General features: G+C 36.6%; 1 protein-coding gene across 6 annotated transcripts in view; it reads left to right on the top strand.

Moving 5' to 3' along the window:
• Positions 1-22,916, top strand: part of Tsp42Eg (Tetraspanin 42Eg) — a 73,679-nt gene that overhangs the window by 39,491 nt on the left and 11,272 nt on the right. The window contains exons 1-2 of one of the 6 annotated variants that reach the window (XM_067776500.1): positions 18,459-18,609; positions 19,690-19,827. The exons of the other annotated variants lie outside the window; for them this stretch is intronic. Coding sequence (XP_067632601.1) covers positions 19,825-19,827 — 3 coding nt within the window. The 5' untranslated portion in view covers positions 18,459-18,609; positions 19,690-19,824. Of the gene's footprint in view, positions 1-18,458; positions 18,610-19,689; positions 19,828-22,916 lie in introns of those variants that run through there. 6 annotated transcript variants of the gene reach the window in all.

Here is a 22,916-nt window from a genome sequence, read left to right on the forward strand (position 1 = left end):
TATCAGCTCTTAGCTTTTCATCATATATTAAATTAGACCCTAAACTGTAAAGCACCACGACAAATCGTGCAGGAATTATGACTAAAGCAGTTCGGACGTAAGCAACAAGTTGTATACAAAGAACATTGACTTTGACACCGTTTCATTACTTATGATTGATATTACGCTCGCGAGCAATGTCCATACCATACAAAGTTCAAAGTTATTTAACATTAACTACACTGAACGCTTATCTGATTTTTATCAAATTTGCACAAGAGCAGTAATAGTTGTATATATAAACGTTCAAGGTGCGCGAAAATACTCACGAAATATCCCACAATTAAAATCGCATTATGTAAGATATCTATGTATGTATGTCAAAGCTGTTCAACTAATATTACAGCGAAGAATGATATCTGTTATGGAAAATCTATGACTTTTATTTTTCTTCTAAAGTAACTTAATTTTGGTCATTTAAAAATGGTCTATGAAAAAATGGATTGCAGTTTGCATGCAAATTGGTTTGTAATAATATTTTTTTTTTATACTCAGAGTGCTTTGCACACAGAGTATATTAACTTTGATTAGGAAACGGTTGGTTGTATAGGTATAAAGGAATCGAGGTAGATATAGACTTACGTATATCAACATCATCAGTATCGAAAAAAAATTTGATTGAGCCACGTCCGTCCGTCCGTCCGTCCGTCCGTTAACACGATAACTCGAGTAACTTTTGAGGTATCTTGATGAAATTCGGTACGTAGGTTCCTGGGCACTCATATCAGATCCCTATTTAAAATGAACGAAATCGGATAATAACCACGTCCACTTTTTCGATATCGAAAATTTCGAAAAACCCAAAAAGTGGGATAATTCATTACCAAAGACGGATAAAGCGATGAAACTTGGTAGGTGAGTTGAACTTATGACGCAAAACAGAAAATTATTAAATTTTTGGATAATGGGCGTGGCACCGCCCATTTTTAAAAGAAGGTAATTTAAAAGTTCTGCAAGCTGTAGTTTGGCAGGCGTTGAAGATATCATTATGAAATTTGGCAGCAACGTTACTCCTATTATTATATGTATGCTTAATAAAAACTAGCAAAATCGGAGAACGAGCACGCCCACTTTAAAAAAAATTTTTTTTTTAATTAAATTTTAACAAAAAATTTAATATCTTTACAGTATATGAGTAAATTATGTCAACATTCAACTCCAGTAATGATATGGTGCAACAAAATACAAAAATAAAAGAAAATTTCAAAATGGGCGTGGCTCCGCCCTTTTTAATTTAATTTGTCTAGGATACTTTTAATGCCATAAGTCGAACAAAAATTTACCAAACCTTGTGAAATTTGGTAGGGGCTTAGACTGTAGGACGATAACAGTTTTCTGTGAAAAATGGCGGAACCGTTTGAAGCCACGCCCAGCTTTTATACACAGTAAACCGTCTGTCCTTCCGCTCGGCCGTTAACACGATAACTTGAGCAAAAATCTATATATCTTTACTAAACTTAGGTCACGTACTTATCTGAACTCACTTTATCTTGGTATAAAAAATGGCCGAAATCCGACTATGACCACGCCCACTTTTTCGATTTCGAAAATTACGAAAAATTAAAAAAATGCCATAATTCTATACCAAATATGAAAAAAGGGATGAAACATGGTAATTGGATTGGTCTATTGACGCAAAATATAACTTTAGAAAAAAACTTTGTAAAATGGGTGCGACACCTACCATATTAAGTAGTAGAAAATGAAAAAGTTCTGCAGAGCGAAATCAAAAGCCCTTGGAATCATGGCAGGAATACTGTTCGTGGTATTACATATAAAAATAAATTTCGCGGTACCCGAACGATGATGTCCTGGGTCACCCTGGTCCACATTTTGATCGATATCTCGAAAATGCCTTCACATATACAACTACCACCTCTCCCTTTTAAAACCCTCATTAATACCTTTAATTTGATACCCATATCGTACAAACAAATTCTAGAGTCACCCCTGGTCCACCTTTATGGCGATATCTCAAAAAGGCGTCCACCTATAGAACTAAGGCCCACGCGCTTTTAAAATACTCATTAACACCTTTCGTTTGATACCCATATCGTACAAACAAATTCTAGAGTCACCCCTGGTCCACCTTTATGGCGATATCTCGAAAAGGCGACCACCTATACAACTACCACAACCCCCTTTTAAAACCCTCATTAATACCTTTAATTTGATACCCATATCGTACAAACACATTCTAGAGTCACCCCTGGTCCATTTTATGCCGATATCTCGAAAAGGCGTCCACCTATAAAACTAAGGCCCACTCCCTTTTACAATGTTCATTAACCCCTTTCATTTGATACCCATATCGTACAAACAAATTCTAGGGTCACCCCTGGTCCACCTTTATGGCGATATCTCGAACCGGCGTCCACCTATGGAACTAAGGATCACTCCCTTTTAAAATACTCATTAACACCTTTCATTTGATACCCATATCGTACAAACAAATTCTAGAATCAACCCTGATCCACCTTTATGGCTATATCCCTAAATGGCGTTTACCTATAGAACTATGGCCCAATCCCTCATAAAATACTCTTTAATACCCTTCATTTGATACATACAAACACATTCCAGGGTTACCCTAGGTTCATTTTCCTACGTGGTGATTTTCCCTTATTTTGTCTCCGTAGCTCTCAGCTGAGTATGTAATGTTCGGTTACACCCGAATTTAGCCTTCCTTACTTGTTATACTGAGAGTGCTTTGCACACAGAGTATATTAACTTTGATTGGATAATGTTTGGTTGTACAGGTATAAAGGAATAGAGCTAGATTGTAGACTTCCATATATCAAAATCATCAGTATCGTAAAAAAACTTTGATTGAGCCATGTTCGTCCATCCGTCCGCCCGTCCGTCTGCCCGTTAACACGATAACTTGAGTAAATATTGAGATATCCTCACCAAATTCGGTACACGAGCTTATCTAGACCCAGAATAGATTGGTATTGGAAATGAGCGAAATCGGATGATAACCACGCCCACTTTTTATATATATACCATTTTGGGAAACACAAAAAACCTGATTATTTAGTAAATAATACACCTAGAATGTTGAAATTTGACGCGTGGACTGATATTGAGACTCTTGATGAAAATTTGAAAATTTGTTTAAAATGGGCGTGGCACCGCCTACTTGTGTTAAAATCAATTTTACAAATATTATTAATCATAAATCAAAAATCGTTAAACATGTCGCAACAAAATTCAGCAGAGAGGTTGCCTTTACTATAAGGAATGCGTTGAAGAAAAATTAACGAAATCGGTTAAGGACTACGCCCACTTTTATATAAAAGAGTTTTAAAAGGGTCTTGAACGAATAAAATAAGCTATATCTTTGCAGAAAAGAGGTTTATAACAATGGTTGTTCATTTCCCAAGTATATTTATAACAACAAATAGGAAAAACTTCAAATTTTAAAAAATGGGTGTGGCACCGCCCCTTTTATGACTAAGAAATTTTCTATGTTTCGGGAGCCATAACTGGAAGAATAATTAACGGATCGTAATGAAATTGTGTACACAAATTTTCCTTATAGCAGAAAATATTTCTAGAAAAAATGGGCGGGATCGGTTTAAGACCACAGCAACTTAGATACTAAACAAGTTTAAAAGGGTCGTAGACTAGAATAATAAGCTATAACTTAACAAAAAATAGTTTTGAATCAATTATATTTCACTTATAAAATTTTATTGTAAGAGGAAATGGGCAGACATTTTTGTTAAATGGGCGGTGCCACATGTTATGTAGAAAAATTATTTATCTGAAATGAAATGTACAATTGAAGCTAACGCTGAGTATATAGAATTTTCGGTTACACCCTAACTTAGACACCCTTACTTGTTATTACTAAAGTACCAATAATGGCAACTAATAAAAGTTTAAAATGAAATTGAAATAGTAACTAAGCATTAGTAAGTTAGCCAACCTACATATTACTTAACTGAAATTAATTGTAGATATGTAGATATTTAGGGTTACCCAGCAAAAAATATGAAGCCTTATATAAGGCTTATTTTATATGGCCAAAATTTATGCCATCAGGACTTAGTTCTAAATAAAGAATATGAGCTGTATGACGTATTCCTTATAATACTAACTTTTTCTGTAGTTATGTCATCAGGCATAAGGTTTATCTGAAAGATAACGTTACGTTTTAGGCTTATAGGCCGTATAAAATAAGGCTTACATAAGGTAAGGCTAACTTAAGGTAGAATATAACAACCATATAAAATGGCTTATGGGCCAAATAAAATAACGCTTACATAAGGCCAATGGAACTAACGTCAATTGACATTATTTTGCTTTTGACAGAAAGCTTATGCCAATGACATTAATGCCAAACTCGAAGAAGAAATAATGTCAGAATTATATATCAATGAACGTCATTGACATTAATTTTCTTTGCTAAAGTGAATTAATGTCAGAACTTCCTAATAAAAAGCCGAACAAATTTAATTCCAAATATAAGTCGTATATTACGATACGATTTTAAAAGTTTTAATAGCATTAATTGTCAAAACAATGAAAAACTGGCACATGCGAAAATTTGGAAAAAAAAAAATCGAGCGACTTTTAATTCCAAATTTTCTATTTATGTTATGATAGTAAGATATTTTTTCGAAATAATTTCCTCTTCGCAGGCAAGATTTCTAAATGGGAAGGTTTTTTTAACTGAGCACCGTTTTCACCAAAGTCAATATTTTGCGATGATATTTGGTCAGCGCCGAGTCTTGTGGTCGAGAAGAACTCTGTGTGAATTTTGTTGCAAAATTCTGCATGGTTTTTTTTTTTTTTTGAATTGGCAATTAAATATTTTTTTAATCGTTTTGGGAAATTAATTGTTTATCAGAAAGTAAGCGTCCAAATGGGACAAGTTTTTAGATATAGATTGAAAAGACATTCAATTACAGGGCAAAATTATTTTTTTTTGCAAAAATTGTTTTTGTTGTTGGACTGCAATAAATTTTCTATAAACAATTGAATATTTAAACAATTTCTCCGCCTTGCAGACGGAGTATAAAAATATCTTAAGGTCGTAACATAACATATATAGAAATTTGGAATTGAAAATTGCGCGCTTTTTGAAAAGAAAAAATATTTGCAACGCACAAACCAATGCGACATGAACTATGATTTTTTTCCATTTAACGTTTCTATTGTTCGACTTTCGTAATACATCCGACATCGTAAGTCTAATTCAATCAGAAGTGCAGATGTGCCGGAACCGGAATCAAAGCTCTGTTACAGCCCTACTACAGATATAAAGAAAATGTTAACTCCTCTCGGTTCCCATACCTGCTCGTAGAAACCAATATTATACTTAACGGTGAAAACCGAGCAATTGGAGCACATTTCTTAGCTGCTGCGAACGTCACAGGGTTTTAGCAAGCACTAAAATATCGCTGTTACGATTATGAATGTCGCGCAAGCTCGGAAAATAAGAACGCTGCTTGCAAGGTCATGCTGGATACGGGCGCAGCAACGAGAGGCGTACATCAATGTTATCATGACGAAAAGACAAGAGAGATAGGCCTTATTTGAAAAAAAGAAACGTGTGTAAAAATGCCACGAGTACGAGACTCTTCAGAAGTTGACTAATTAGGCCAATTAGGTTTAAAATAGAGATGCCACGAATAGTGAATTGGCCGAATACCGAATATTCGGCAACGCTGTCGCCCGAAGCGCCGAATATTCGGCGGCCGAATACATGCTTGTCTAGGCGCGTTAGCTGGATTAAGACAAGTGGACACCTGTTTTCCTGCTTGTACATAACAGATCATGTAACTTTAATAAATCTGACAATGGGAAATATTGGAACAATGTATCAAACTCCTCAAACCATTCGAAGAGATTACAAAAATAACGAGCTCAGGTATCTGTTGCATCTCTGAAGTGATTCCACATGCAGTAAATTTATTAAAATATCTGGGAAAAGCAGACACAGCTGAGAAAGTACCAAATTTAGTAACAATGAATCTTCACTGCAAGGCGAGTTTGAAAAGCGATTCAGCTTCGATGAAAAAAACAAATATCTGGTTGCTACTTTTCTGGATCCTCGCTTCAAACCGTGTTTCCTAAGATTGGTTCAAGCAGAAAGAGCAAGACAAAAAATTCTTCTAGAAGCTCTGAAAATAGTACCGATAACGATTCTTCTCCAATTCGTAAGAAAAGAAGCCTGAATGAAAATGATAGGAGTACTGAAATACACGACAGTTTCTGGAACTGCTTTGAGGAAGTCGCTACAGATAATATGCGAAATGCTAATGATGAGGAGAACGTGGAGAAGAATGCTGTGGCAAAGTTTAAAAGTTTGCTAAAGTTTATCTTTCTTCTCCTGGAAGTAGCGTGTATAGTGAGACCTTATTTTCTGATGCTGGTAACATTTACAATGAAAAGCATAATCGTTTACTACCCAAAAATGATGAAAAGCTTATTTTTGTCTAACATAACTTACCACTGATCAATTTTAAATACTAAAGTGTTGTAATTTGGAAATAAGTACATAATTTTGAGTAATATAGTGTGTCTTTTTTACATGATATGGTATTCGGCCGAATAATACATACTATTCGGCCGAATACCGAATAGCAAAAAAAGTGGCCGAATAGGCCGAATACCGAATATTAACGAATATTCGGCAACTATTCGGTATTCGGCCTATTCGGCCACTTTTTTTTGCAATTCGGTATTCGGCCGAATAGTATGTATTATTCGGCCGAATACCGAATAGTTGCCGAATATTCGTGACAGCTCTAGTTTAAAACCGGGGAAAATAATGACGACTTTGTAATCGGCATACAGATTGTGCTAATGCTTTGAAGGGAACGCTTCTTCCAAGACAATATGTGCCTTCCCTAAGGATGGAATATAAGTGACGTCCTAATATTAAGACGAAGTGAGAATAGCAATAATGCGCGTTTGAAAATAACAACGTAATGGAAAATAAGGGACTACTTGAGAAGCAGTTCAACTACGGAAAAAAAGAGTTGATACATTTAATTTGAATTGTTAATTTTTATTTTTATACCGACTCCGATAGGCAGCTGAAAGGCGGTTGAATTTTCAGTAAGAAGTTTTCTATGACATAAAAAAGCACTGCTGAGAGGCGAAACCGCTTAGAAAAACTTTTTTCTAGATGAAAAAACCTTTTTGTCTAAATCTTCGATGTTGCTTTGCACCACGGCGTCCGCCAAATATTACTTACATATTTTTGTTGTTAGCTCTCACATAGCGATCTTTGATTGTAAGGTCAGCACACCACCACTTTACCATACCAGCCCCAAGTACCATACCAGTTTAGCGATAAATGACGCCAATTCAGTGTACTAAGCAAATCCAGTCTTCCTCCACTTGCCCCTCCCGACTGCGTGGAGGTCTTCTTCTTCCTCCGCTTTCCAATGGATTCGCATAACATGCCTTAGCCAACATAGTTTTGGGACTTGTACTTGTTGCACTATGTTTAAAATTGGATAAAGCCCATACAGCTTATCATTAAACCTATTTCGATACGCAAGGCGGAGCGGACCCTTATCAAGACAGGTATGATAAAAGACTTATTGAGCTTCAATTTTGTTCATCTAGAATGGAAACTACTTTTGAATTATCTACTAAGTCCAAAGTCTTTCTTAAGTAGGTGTGAACATTACGAGTGATGCAAGTTCAAATAGCTCGTTAGATGTGCAAAAACCACGATACAAAATATGTAAGTAAGAATGCACAAATAGTAATTGTAGGTATACTATTTACTTAGTTGAAAAATATTATTTCACAAATATTAGCGATGCTAGTAAGTGATACGAAATATGGCCCTCCTTGTGCTTAATTACTTTACGATCACTAAAACTAAACGCTGCAACCAAAGAAACAATAAAAATGGATTAACAAGAAGCAAAAATATGTGATCTAACATACATACATACATACATACCCATATACTAACTTAAAATAAGTTGATATTTATGCAAAAATATTAAACAACAAACGGATGCGCACATTTGAAAAACATTGATGTATATTTTTAAATTATCAGTCAGAAAATTAGTCACAAAAATGACGAGATAAGCTCTGTAAGTGTAACGACAGTAGGGTGGTGCCAGTGTTGGAAATGAGAAAAGTACCAACTGGTGTTGGAAATTACTCTGAATTTTTCTGGTAAATCCTGATAGAATGGTTACTGTTGGAAACATGGCTATATCTGAAACTTAACCGGTACAAATGCATATGTTTTTGACATCTTAATATAAGTTTATGTGGTATTTTTACTGTGGAATTAAAATTATTAAAAAAACAAGTAAGGAAGGCTAAGTTCGGGTGCAACCGAACATTACATACTCTTTGGAGACAAAATAAGGGAAGATAACTATGTAGGAATGTGAACCTAGGGTAACCCTGGAATGTGTTTGTATGACATGGGTATCAAATGGAAGGTATTAGAGAGTATTTTAAAAGGCAGTGTTCTATAGGTATAGGCATAGTTCTATAGGTGTACGCCTTTTCGAGATATCGCCATAAAGGTGGACCAGGGGTGACTCTATGATGTGTTTGTATGATATGGGTATCAAATTAAAGGTATTAATGAGGGTTTAAAAAGCGAGTGGGCCTTAGTTGTATATGTGAAGGCGTTTTCAAGATATCGACCAAAATGTGGACCAGGGTGACCCAGAATATAATCTTTCGGGTACCGCTAATTTATTTATATATGCAATACCATGAACAATATTCCTGCAATGATTCCAAGAGCTTTTGATTTCGCCCTGCATTTAACAAAGTTTTCTCTAAAGTTATATTTTGCGTCAAAAAACCAATCCAATCACCATTTTTCATCCGTTTTTTCGTATTTGGTATAGAATTATGGCATAATTTAATTTTTTGGAATTTTCGATATCGAAAAAGTGGGCGTGGTCATAGTCGTATTTTGTCCATTTTTATTACCAATACAAAGTGAGTTGAGATAAGTAAGTGATGTAAGTTTAGTAAAGATATATCGATTTTTGCTCAAGTTATCATGTTAATGGCCGAGCGGAAGAACAGACGATCGACTGTATATAAAAACTGGGCGTGGCTTCACAGAAAACAGTTATCGTCATAGAAGCTATTCCCCTACCAAATTTCAAAAGGATTGGTAAATTTTTGTTCAAATTATGGCATTAAAAGTATTCTAGACAAATTAAATGAAAAAGGGCGGAGCCACGCCCATTTTGAAATTTTTTTTAATTTTTGTATTTTATTGCACCATATCATTACTGGAGTTGAATGTTGACATAATATACTTATATACTGTAAAGATATTAAATTTTTTGTTAAAATCAGACTTAAAATTTTTTTTTTTAAAAGTGGGCGTGTTCATTCGATTTTGCTAATTTTTATTTAGCACACATATAGTACTAGGAATAACGTTCCTGCCAAATTTCATCATGATATCTTCAACGACTGCAAAATTAAAGCTTGCAAAACTTTTAAATTACCGACTTTTAAAAGTGGACGGTGCCACGCCCATTGTCCAAATTTTACAAATTATCTATTCTGCGTCATAAGGTCAACCCACCTACCAAGTTTCATCGCTTTATCCGTCTTTGGTAATGAATTATCGCACTTTTTCAGTTTTTAGAAATTTTCGATATCGAAAAAGTGGGCGTGGTTATAGTCCAATTTCGTTCATTTTAAATAGCGATCTGAGATGAGTGCCCAGTAATCAACATGCCAAATTTCATTAAGATACCTCAAAATTTACTCAAGTTATCGTGTTTACGGACAGAGGGAGGGACATGGCTAAATGAATTTCTTTTTTCGCCCAGATCATTTTGATATATAGAAGTCTATATCTATCTCAATTAGTTTATGCCTTTACGGAGTACCGTTATGCGAACAAAGTTAATATACTCTGTGAGCTCTGCTTAGCTGAGTATAAAAAAGCTGGACACGGGACCTACTCGCTTCACCCCGACTCCGAACGACATTTGCGAAGCAGATGAGTTTTCACTGAGAAGCTTTTCATGGCAGAAATGCACTCGGCGTGTTTCCAAATCACTACCGAGGGGAGACCCCCTCTTAGAAAACTTGTTTCTATAGTTGTTTTTTTGCTGTGCCAGTGAGTTGAACCCAGTATCTTCGGTGTGGTAGGCGGAGTACGCTACCACCACACCACGGCGGCCAACTTCGATATCTTACTGTAGGCAAAGATCGATTTTCAAATATGAGCGATGTTGCAACCCTACCACCAACTGGCGTCAGTTCTCGCGGAGGAGTGACATCTGGCGTGAGTTGCTACGCAACATCCAAAATAGCTTAGGCGGTTAATGTGTTATAAACCACATCTCCAAGTTTGTTTAAATGTAAAAAAGTCAGTTAACAAATCAGACATTAGCTCGATGCGTCATTCAAAAACATTGGTTCTCTAGGGATCAATTCTATTTAAGAAAGTATAATCTGCCACCTTAATATGATATGAAATCGCGCCATGACAACGCGCGCGAAGATTTTGGCACACTTTTCGAAATACTAAAAACAAACAAGTGATATCAGAAAACTTGAAAATAGATTAACGTGCCTACATGTATGATTATCTATGTAAATATATTAGACGGTTGCACTAAATAGTTTGTTTTTCATACAAACAGGAACGAAATTTTCGCACGGGTTTAGGTTAGGTTGAACTGGCCGATCAGTAACACCTCACATAGACTAAATGTGTCCATATTGTTACCAGAATTTGTGTAACATACAAATGTGAAAGCCCCAATCAGGTGTCAGGACTTATGTTATAGAACAACTCCGTTCTCTTAGCAAATACTAGAAGTTGTCTAGGACCTAGCTTAATTGCTGCCTCTAGACCTGGCAACTCTGACACCCCTAATGGCTGGAGCCCTGACTTGGCGAACGCAGGACACGGACACAGAACGTGGTCAACCGTTTTTTCATGCAAATCGGACTTTCTATCTATTTGGAAGTCTAATATCGTAGCCTTTACACATGGTCTTAGAAATTTGCAGTCCGCGCTTCTGTCCACGCCTTCTCTGCTTGAAGGATAATATGCAACTCTTGTCTTCTTTTGATTTCTCCCAAACGAATTGGGACGTTACCGTCGATTGCGTGGGTGTAAAAAATATCTTATTAAAATATGTGCCCATAATATTAGTTTTAATATTAATAACTTTGAGCCATGTCTCGCCGGATGAATTTTGGACGAGCTTCTCCTGCAATTTTACCGGGGTTATTGTTTTTTATGTCGCCTTCGAACGGTATTTGCAAGGCAGATAAATATTGCTTGTATCCTTTTCACAAGGAAAACCTTTTCTAATATTAGCACATAGTAGAGGGTCAAACACTTTAGGTAAAAATTGGAACAGCTGGTTGATAAAGTTAAGCTCTTCTGTAGTAAATAAATTTTAACAATTTTCCAATTTAAAGTTGAAGCTTAAGTGAAGAAAAAAATTTTCCTTTTGGATTAACTAATGTAATTATACTCACTCGAATGTTACCTTAACCACTTTTGTAATTTTCTGCTAAGAAATATCAATAACATTGAAACATTGTTGTTTAGAACGGCTTTATATGAAAAAATTTAATATACACAAATGTTTCATTACATTCAATAAACAATAAGCACTTTCGAGGGGCTGCGAAATTTTCGTCGATTATTGGGAAATAAAGTCAGTCCGAAGACATTCACACGGATCAACCTTGGATTCTAAACTCTTATACAGTGTAGATGTGATAAAATACCAGAAGTACCGAGTCGGTGTCACCTAATTTCAACTGTCATCAAACAACTACAAGACGAATCGATCCGACGGTAGCAACGGCATTAAATCAATACTACTGCAGGACACGTTGACGGTAGAATTCCAGCTGACACAACCTTAACCGATCATGGTAACTCCTGTAAATATCTGATATGTTTGAAAAAGTTTGAACTATACTTCGGAAGCAAGTTAAAAAGTAAACATTGCGCGACCTACCCTAAGTAGTTTTATCTCTAAGATCAGCAGATATGTGAGGCACATACTTCTCACTAAACGATTAGTGGAAAATTCGTGGAAGGTTAGGTTTAGTGGGTACACCTTCGAAGAAGAAGAGAGTTCTGCACTCAGCGGTCTTGCGGTGGAGCTTAAAAGTTTGGCGTTTAAAGCAGTTTCTCCTGCCGCAAATCCTAAAATCATCCACTAAACAGTGCTCTGTAGAAAAAAATATCAATTGCTTAAGAATTTTCCACTCCATTGTAGAAAGTAAGGTAATAACTGGTTGGAAGGTATAAGGAATATGAAATTGAAAAGAAAATATTCTTAAACTAGCATATCTCCATTTAGAGCTTTATTCGAGATTTAGAAGGTTTAAATTAAATTTTTAGTAAATCTTTAATCATTTGTTCAATCATTACAAATTTTTCAGGTATGGTAACTTATAATTCAAATGTCTTGCAATTTTAATAAATAAAAAATAAATGCAAGGCGCGATAACCTTCGAAGAGATTTCAGGTCGAGCTTCTCTTGCAATTTGCGTCGGGCTACTTCTTAATTTTTTCTACAAATTAGCGCCACGGGACCTGCTTGTTTAAAGGGCCAATTAAACTTCCTTAACCCTAACGCCATAGTCATAACCATATTTTTATTTATCCATATCAAATTGGCATCAGTTATTGGTGCCTTAACCTAAAAATCCTGAAGATTTCATTTAAGTGAAGAAAACGCAAAAAAATTACTAACATATACCACAAAAAATAAGTCTCTTAGTCAAAACGTATACAAAACAATAAAGAAAATCTACAAAAAGTTAATAAATTCTCTAACTCAAATATTTTTAGGTTATGGATATGGCGAAAACCCAAAACCCAAATGATTGGCTATGGTATGGTTATGGCTTTAGCGTTATGGTATGGTTCGGTCAGCTATTTTATATGGTTATGGATAAGTCACCATTAATTGGCCCTTTATGCCGACTCCGAACGACATCTGCAAGAGAGATGAGTTTTCACTGAGAGCTTTTCATGGCAGAAATACACTCGTAGTGCTGGCTAAACACTGCCGAGGGGTGACCCAGCTTAGAAAAATTGTCTTCTAATTGAGAAACCTTGTTTCTGAAATTTTGATGTTGCTTTGCTCGAGGTGTGACCCCAGTATCTTCGGCGTGGTAGGCGGAGCACGCTTTTTGAAAATGTACATATGTATTTAATGCAAAATATTCTTGTAGCTGAAAAACTTCATAAAATTTTAAAACCACTTTATAGTTTTTTCAATACGAAAAAATAAAACTTCAAAGCATAGTGGTTCAAGTATGAGATTTAACAAATCTTCACAGTTGAAGCTCTAGGTGGAGATGGGCTATTGGGTCGCGTTTCTGAGTTGTTTATGATTTGATATTAATAATTGTCAAAAGCTGTTTCCGAACGTACATTTACAACACTAAATCTGACAAGCAGGGCACTTTGACTACGGGAATAGTGAAGATGCGTTTTATTAGTAGTAATCGATGAGATTTAAGTTCTCAAACAATCCTCCAATTGAGATTGCTCAAAAATGCTTGTTGGACATAATATTTCACCGACATCAGTGAGATATTTCTTGGTTTCACATGCGAAAGTGTGCCGCTAACTTGAGGCACACTTATATGTAAACATTTGTAGGTTCATCATAATATATAAAAATCACGTGCCACTATGTTTAACCGCGATGGACTCCTAAACTACTGAACCGATTTTGAATTTGTTTTGCACCCGTGTGTAATTCGACTTAACTTGAAATACAGGATAGACTGTATCTCATTTTATGGTCGAAATATTATTTTATTGCAAATTTTTTATTTGTTTATACGTAATAATAAAATGGACCGGCACTCATATTTTCAGGGGTGCGGATATACTGCCGTGTAATTGGTTGGTGTTTAATTAAACAACGTGCTTATCAATAAAAAGTATTATAGCGAATGATATCAAGTATAGCACATCACCAGGCCCGCCGAGAGGGTGGGGGAGGGGGTTTCTGAGGGGGCCCGTGATTTAGGGGTACTATGACATTTTTTTTAATTCAGGAGAGTCTTTAGTTGTTCCATGTGCAATTTTTAAGCCGAATTTCAAAAGCAACGAAAATCTGCATTTCGTTTTAATATTATAGTAAAGTGTGAAAAATAAAAATCTATATATATAAAAAGAAAGGCTAAAATGTGTTAGTTGGTCGCCGGTGTTTGAAGAGATGCAAAAGTTGCGTAGACCTCACGCGGTGGTTACTACCTAGGTTTGGTTGCGATCGACGTACAGGGTCTCGAGATATAGGCCAAAAAGTGGGCCAGTGAATGCCTAGACAGTGTTTATACAATATGGATATCCAATGAAAGCTGTTGATGAGTGCTCTAGTACAGAGTAATATATTATCCAGTGACGGACTGGGATTAGGACTAGGACTGGGACTGAGACTCGGAGTGGGACTGGGACTGGAATAAAATACATACCACCCTCTGGGACAGGCAATAAGGGATGCAGAAGAATGAGAAGAAATTGAGAGAAGAGAAAAGAGAGAAGGAGATTGAGAAAGAGATAGAATGAGACGAAGATGGAGATAGATGAAGCGAAAAAGACGGAGGGAGGAGTGAATTAAAAGATTAGGAAAAAGTGAAGAGGGGGGCAGGGCAGAGTCAGGCGGAAAAAGCTTATTAAAATGTATGCAGATAGGCCAATTTTAGGGCAGGACAACGTCTGCCGGGTCTTCTAGTATGTATATATATTTACAACACAATGTCGAGTGTGTGTGGCATGAAAATTCCACTAAAGCCTGTCTGTTCGCTTTGCCTATCCGTCTCTGTGTTAGTCGGTAATTTAGTCATTTAATTTATGCAAAAATTGTTTATTATTACTTCTGTTTTATTGCATTTCTTTTTAGTTATTGAACTTTGTTGTTATTAGCATGCGCGACGTTTTTCCAAGTAAGCGCCAAAGTAAAATCAACAACAATATCAAATGCCACTTAACTGCAAACAAATTACAAAAAATTAAACAAATTGTAAACAAACGTGTCTTAGTGAATAGTAGCAAATGAAATTGGCACATTCCGGCCAAAGGAAAGGCGTCCGAGGGAGATACCAAAAGTGGTGCAATATGCCATAAGTATCTAAATACATATTGTAACGAATGTTAGCAGCACTGAGCGATGCTATCGTCTCTAAGCCGATGCTAACCAGTGACGTGAATGCACATCAATAATTCAATCATTATGTATCTACATAAACGAATAAATAATTGCGTCTACACATATGTACGTATACGAACATCTGAGCGGCAATGCACAAATACATGCATATATCTTATCTGAGTTGTCACAAGAGAGAGCAATAATTTGTGCACGTAGTTGTGGCTGGCGATTTTGTAGCCGAACTAACTAGTAACTTCTGGAAATCGAAGAGCCTAGAAGTATGCAGCGTAAACTATAAAAGCGGGGCAGGCGAGTAAGAAGGAATTCAGTTTCATTTGAGTTATCAATCAGTTTGGTTATTAAGCCAGCGAGTAGCAAAGTATAAGTGTTATTGTGAAGTACTTAATAAAGGCAATTTTTCCATCATTCAATATTGGAGTTATTTATTCAACGGTTTACTGATTCGAACTTAGCAGAGGATTGCAAATAAGAGGATTTGCAGTAGATTCGTTACAATTGGTGTCAGAAGTGGGATTGTTGAATAAATTCCAAAGGACAACAAGGACATGGCAAAGTTCAGTGAATTGAAAATCCAGCAACTAAAGGAGTTGGAGACCCGTGGATTGAATACAAGCGGCGTTAAACTTGAACTTCAGGCACGGCTACGAGAGGCAATGGAAGCAGAAGGAATTGATGTGGAAGAGCATGTCTTTCATCTTGATGGCGAGGAGACAACAAAAATTGAAGATAAAAACGGAACATCGCAAACGGTTACCAGCACAGACTTGAACGTGATATTGGCTGCAATATCTGCACAAACGTCGACAGTAACATCGAAAATTGAAGCACAAGAAACGCGAATGTCAGAAATGTCGACACAGATTACATCCAAGATGGAAACGCAATTGGAAGAACAGAAGACATATATGGCATCCCAACTGGAATCGCAGGAGACACGCATAACATCAAAGATGGAAGAACAAGAAGAGCGCTTATCATTACAGGTGGCACAAATGTCTTCACAGTTAGAAGCACAGGAAGCAAGGGTAACATCAAAGCTGGAAGCGCAGGATGCAAAAATCGCTCAATTTCAGGCAGAAGTCGATGATTTGAAGGGTCGTATGGAGCAGTTACAATTAAATCGTCCAGCAGTTTCAGCGAGTAATCCAAAGGTAAAAACACCATCCTTTGACGGTTCTGTTCCTTTCCAGGTCTTTAAGCTACAGTTTGAGAAGACCGCAGCAGTGAACAACTGGAATGTGGAAGATAAAGTTGCCGCGCTCTTCGTAGCATTGAAAGGACCAGCTGCCGAAATCTTACAGACTATTCCAGAGTACGAACGGAACAGTTATGACGCATTGATGGCTGCTGTAGAACGGCGATACGGAAGCGAGCACAGGAAACAGATATTTCAAATAGAATTGCAAAACCGCTACCAAAAAGCTAACGAGACTTTGCAGGAGTTTGCTTCGGACATTGAAAGATTGGCTCATCTTGCAAATGCGGATGCACCCGTGGAATACACTGAAAGGGTAAAGATTCAGAGCTTTATAAATGGCATACGGGACGTCGAAACAAAGCGAGCTACATACGCAAACCCAAAGCCAACATTCGCAGAAACGGTGTCACAAGCTCTGACTCAGGAAACAGCGTCGCTTCTGTGTAAGCCAGTTTTCAAAGCACGCCGTGTGGAAGTAGAAAGGCCAGAGTGGGTAGACGCAATATTGGAGGCACTGAAAGGATCGCAAAAGCGAAGTGAAAAAGTTATCAAATGCATCAAATGCGGGAAGTCCGGTCACATAGCACGTCATTGCGATCTTGGTCTTAATAGTTCCAACAATGTGGGTGGTCGTAAACGCAAAGCTGGAGGAGATGAGCAAGAGCGAGTAAGAGGTAGAGAGCTAGATCCAGCTATTGAATGCCCTGTGATATCTGTGTCGCAAATTGGAAGGAAATCAAGCAGTCTTACCGTCAGAGGGAATGTGGATGGCAAAGAACGAATACTGACTGTAGATACGGGCGCATCTCATTCCTTGATCCGATCTGACTTGGTCAACAGGAGAGTAAAACCGTTACCTGGAGCAAAGTTGCGTACGGTCACTGGCGAGTATAACCAAGTTCAGGGAGAAGTGATATGTGAAGTATTGATTGGGAAGGTCATGGTCCTACACAAATTTGTTGTGGCGGAGATTGTTGATGAAGTTATATTGGGAGTGGATTTCTTGGTTGACCATGACATCAAGATCGATATGCAGAGAAGGGTGATGCGTTATGAGAACCAAGATGTGCCACTTAACTTTAGTTTGGAAAAAGGGTTCAGCAGTAATCGGGTACTGGTGGATAAGACTCGACGAAGGCCACGAAATTCAAAGGTAAAGGTTGATGGAACAAATGGGCCAAACAAATCAAAACCGAAGGTACCTGTGAGAGAAACACTGGCATTAAAAAGCCCTAACGGGCGTACTAAAACCAAGAAAGAATGCAATGGTGGTTTCAAGCCAAGGCACACTACTGTTGTGAAGCGTCGGAACGATACTGATTATGCAAAGGAAATCCGTCCAGCGCAAGCCCTGCGAATTAATTCTTCATTGGCCAAGAAACAGATTGCGAGGGAACGATCCAGAATAATGAGTATTAAGATGGAACACAGGTACGACAGGGAAAATAATTCGCAAGGTTTCCGGAATGGAGATTTGGTACTGTTAAACAACCCTCACCGGCGGAAAGGTGTTCCAGCCAAAATTCGGTGCATTTGGGAAGGCCCGTACAAGGTTGTGAAGAAGATCAGTAATTCTATCTACTGCATACAAACCATTGGGAAACCACGAAATAGAAAGGTGGTTCATTTGGAGATGCTAGCGGCGTTTAGATCGAGAGATTTGTCTGATCGGGACGATCAGACTTAGGTGGAGGGCAGTGTAACGAATGTTAGCAGCACTGAGCGATGCTATCGTCTCTAAGCCGATGCTAACCAGTGACGTGAATGCACATCAATAATTCAATCATTATGTATCTACATAAACGAATAAATAATTGCGTCTACACATATGTACGTATACGAACATCTGAGCGGCAATGCACAAATACATGCATATATCTTATCTGAGTTGTCACAAGAGAGAGCAATAATTTGTGCACGTAGTTGTGGCTGGCGATTTTGTAGCCGAACTAACTAGTAACTTCTGGAAATCGAAGAGCCTAGAAGTTTGCAGCGTAAACTATAAAAGTGGGGCAGGCGAGTGAGAAGGAATTCAGTTTCATTTGAGTTATCAATCAGTTTGGTTATTAAGCCAGCGAGTAGCAAAGTATAAGTGTTATTGTGAAGTACTTAATAAAGGCAATTTTTCCATCATTCAATATTGGAGTTATTTATTCAACGGTTTAGTGATTCGAACTTAGCAGAGGATTGCAAATAAGAGGATTTGCAGTAGATTTGTTACAATATGTATTTATCGTCTTGTTGTAGCGTGGAGTCTTGTATGTGCACTTGTTATCAGCCTTGATTCTCTAAGATGGTTATACCAACAATGAAAAGTCTTCATACAAGTTTTTCAATATTTTGCAAGTCCTCCCAAATTTACTTAAATTTCCAGACGGTCAATTATTTTGTTTCGCAGCTTCACATATAAAAATGTTAACAACTAAAATATGCGCAACACACTTTTTCTTTAAATAAAGTACTACTGACCGGATTCGTGGTTACAGCTCCGACACATAAGCAGTTTTTCATATAGATGAGTTTAACACATGCTTATGCATTATGAGTAGATTGCATTTATTTTTATGGAGAATGGTAGAATGAGCGACACTAGCGCCATCTGATATTGAATAGTAGCCAACTCCCCAATTTTGTTCCAAGCAAATCATAAGAAGAAGAATTTGACATTTCCTTTGGCTAAGGGTGTTGGCACACTTTGCAAGTGACATTATTTTTCCCACTGGCTGGTAAATGTTCTAACATTTTTCACAATTAACAACTGCAATATAACAATCGAATACGACACAAAATATGTTAGCAAGTATTTTTGTTGTATAGGGAGAATGTTTACAACAGTGCTTCGCGAAATTTTGTATGTGAATGGGCAAGGCGTAATAAACTTCAATTGCCAAGTCTGAAGTTCCTTCATATTTACAAACGCAACATCTTGGTTGATTGTGGCGATGTTATTGCAATGCATAAGCTTGTGTTAAACGCATGTATATGAAAAATGTCATTGTGGCACGGCCTTTACAATCGAATGATCCTTTTATTTCTTTTTTGTTTCACACTTAAAAATGGTTGACATAAGTGCTTACAAGTTACCAGTATGTTTTTAACTTAATCGAATGGCGTTGCCAGATAGTCTGACTTATTTTTTACTAAAACCTTATATTTCCCTGGAAAATCGCGAGTACTCCATGCATGCTTGTATGGAGTACTCGCTATGGACCAAGCGAGTGCTCCAAAATAAACCACAATTCATACAAAAAATATGGTGCAATTAACATTGCGATGTCCATATACTCCACCTCCGCATTACATTAGAGAAATCCATGGAGTATCCACAGTCCAATAAACATCGTGTAGTGATTACAATCGTTAAAAACGAGCAATGATCGGCTTACAATATGTTCGTGTAGAAACATGAGTTAGTCAACTGCTGCATTACAGTAGAGTATAATGGTAAGTACTCCAGTTTGACACAAGTGGACCACATGATCCAACTTTTGCAGGGTTAGTCCTACTACACAACTGATGAATATACAGTGACTTCATTATTCTAACTATGTGCATAAAAGATTATCTGATAAAACATCTAGGAAATAAGGTACCTAAATACTGATGTATATTGGAACGATTTTCCGTCATCCCTTGTCAAATTTGGTTTCGAGAGAAACCGGCTTCGGCGTTGTGCCATCATCAGTGTCAATTTTCGTTCTCGAATAGATGACGGAAAATCGTTCCAATATACATACATCATTTATCCACCCTATCGGAAAATCAACAAAACAAAGTAAGTACCTAAATACTTTTAAACTTTCATTCAATAATTTATTATCAGAAAAGCTTTGGGGTTACATAAGAAAATCATTAGAAAGAAGATTTATTATCGCGGTTAACTCTTTTTAAATTTTCTCATTTCCTATGTTTTTATTTCACACGAACCTTCTTTTGATATTAAGAAACACAACAATTGCCTGATTGTATTCCTTAGCACGAGATATTGCGGTAGCTTTTTTCGTGGAATTTTTCGACAATTTTAAACCCATATGCGTACATGAACCATTGCGTCAAATTTGGTATTTCGGAAGCCTTTTTCACTTGCTATTTTATGTTTACTTTGGGGGATATCGGTGGAAACTAAAATGAAAAATGATCCTTCATGGAAATATTTGAAGTTTTTGCTGTGGTATCTTTATTTTTCTGAAAATATTAAAACCTAGTTTTACAGCACGAGCAATAGATTTCCTTAGGGTGTCAGATTACACTGTGTGACAGTGAAAATACAGCGACTTATTTTGTTGTGTTGATTTTCCGACAAGGTGGATAATTGATGTGTATGAAAACGATTTTCCGGTACATGAGCAGGTATTGTCAAAATGTATGTTTGTATACAGTGTTTGTACTGTGTGTTCGGTTTTTACTGATCGATTTGTTTGGCTGACTGACGCAGGTAGAAGTCAGTAATTTTAGTCGTTTGAAACTGAAACCGGTTTGCTTCGAAATCAAATTTGACAAGGGATAACGGAAATTTGTTAAAATGTACATGAGAATGTACCCTTGCCTCAAGTTGTAGGTCTAGTCGAGTACACAAAACTGCATGCTAAGGAATTTGAATAACTTCAGTTTTGTAGGTTTCACGAACACAATTTGTATATCATTGGAGAAAAGACATTTCGGCGTTTCCAAGTGTCAGTTTCACGTATAGACATTTTTGGAGAAACAGTAGAGTTAAAATTTTTTTCTTCTGTCACTTAATCTAATTATTATATATATTTTACATTACTTAATCAAACAATCATATTTGCAATATGATTTTAACTACATACGTTCATATGCATACATATACTCATTACGTGCATATAATTATTTATTTTCTAGCCTTTATTTTAAGAGCAATTTGATTTTCATTCACAATATTTGGTTTGCAATTAAACAAACGCTTTCCGTAATTATTTTTACCACTTGTCAATTATGGATTTAAGGTTTCGTGATAATTTATTATTTGTCAATAGTTGTTTATGATTAAAACAAATGCACACAGTATGTTTACATATCTACATATTTGTCTACAATTAACACAAGGCTAAGAGCTAAGTTAAGTGAAATTATGATTAATTTAGGAGGCGCCTTTTACATAACTTAGCACAAGAAAATAATTTATATTTTGAATGTATTTATTTATGAGCATAAAGGCAAATTGTTTCAAGCGCTGCTTTGAGTGGCAACAGAGGTATTTTTACTTTCTAAAGAGCTGAAGTAGCGCATTTTTTAATATTTCCTTGAACACCAAAGCTGTAACTCGTAACCGTCGCTTATTAGATCACCTTTTTTGTTCCTACATAAATTTATCTTGAATTATTTCTATCTCTTGGCAGCCGTGGTGGTGTAGCCGCCTACCACACCGAAGATCCTGGGTTCACAACATCAAAAATCTTTTTTTTTTTTTTTTCAATTAGAAATCATTTTTCTAAGCGAGGCCGCCTCGGAAGTGTATTTTTTTCCATGAAAAGCTTTTCATTGAAAATTCATCCGCCCTGCAAATGCCTTTCAGATTCGGCATAAAACACGTAAGTCCCGTCCCACCAAATTGTAGGAAAAATTAAAAAGGATCACGACGGAAAATTGGAAAAAAAATTGGCCTAAATCTCTTCGGAGTAAAATCGCGCCAAATATTTTTATTTTTATTTTTTTTTGTTTTCTATGAAGTTCTGATTCCGCAATTCAAATTATATTTTTTTGAAAAATAGCCGTGTTTTTTTTACACGCGTATACGTTTACGTTCTCGCGTAAAAAACGCTTATCCTCGCTTAGATAAGATACGCATATAGCGACAACTAGCTACATACATAACATGTTGTACCGAAAAGCGCAGACACAAACCTCTTGTAGTCATAGTGTATAACATATAGCTGAATTGGTTGCGATGAATAGTGGACACAAACCATTTGTAGAGGTGAAACATAGACACATATTTCAGTTGCATCTGAGTATAATGCGTATTGAAATTTAGAAGTTTAGTTCTTTCTTTAGCATACGAGGCTCTAGCGACCTCAAGCTCCTCATGGAACTAGGCGATGTGGGCGGAATGGGCTAGAAGGTTCAATGGGGTTGTTTTGTATGAATAAAGTTTATTGAATAGTTGACTTAAAACTAACATTGAATAAAAATATGTGCTTATTTATATTAATTCTATATTTGGCTTCAAGTACGCCAAAGTACCTGACCATGGTTGTGTGTATGTGTGGATGCTCCGGTCACACGCTTTAATTGCAACCTAAGCCCAAATTAAAACCGCAAGTTTGATGAAGAATGCAGACGAGATTAGAGATGCATGTATGTACATATGTATGTATGTATGTATGTACGAATAGATCAAAGTTACAGGTCTGGTGAGGAATGCAGCCGAAATTAGAGATGAATCTTGTTATTTGCATTGCATTGAGAATTAAAATATTCACGTCGACGTCAAGAGTGGTCTCATATCAAATAGTTCCAAAGATGGTCGGGCTGTTACGTTAATGGTGCTTGTTACCGGAACGTACCGGATC

The sequence above is a fragment of the Eurosta solidaginis genome, chromosome 3 (genome assembly GCF_040869045.1).
Source record: "Eurosta solidaginis isolate ZX-2024a chromosome 3, ASM4086904v1, whole genome shotgun sequence".
NCBI lineage: Eukaryota > Metazoa > Arthropoda > Insecta > Diptera > Tephritidae > Eurosta > Eurosta solidaginis.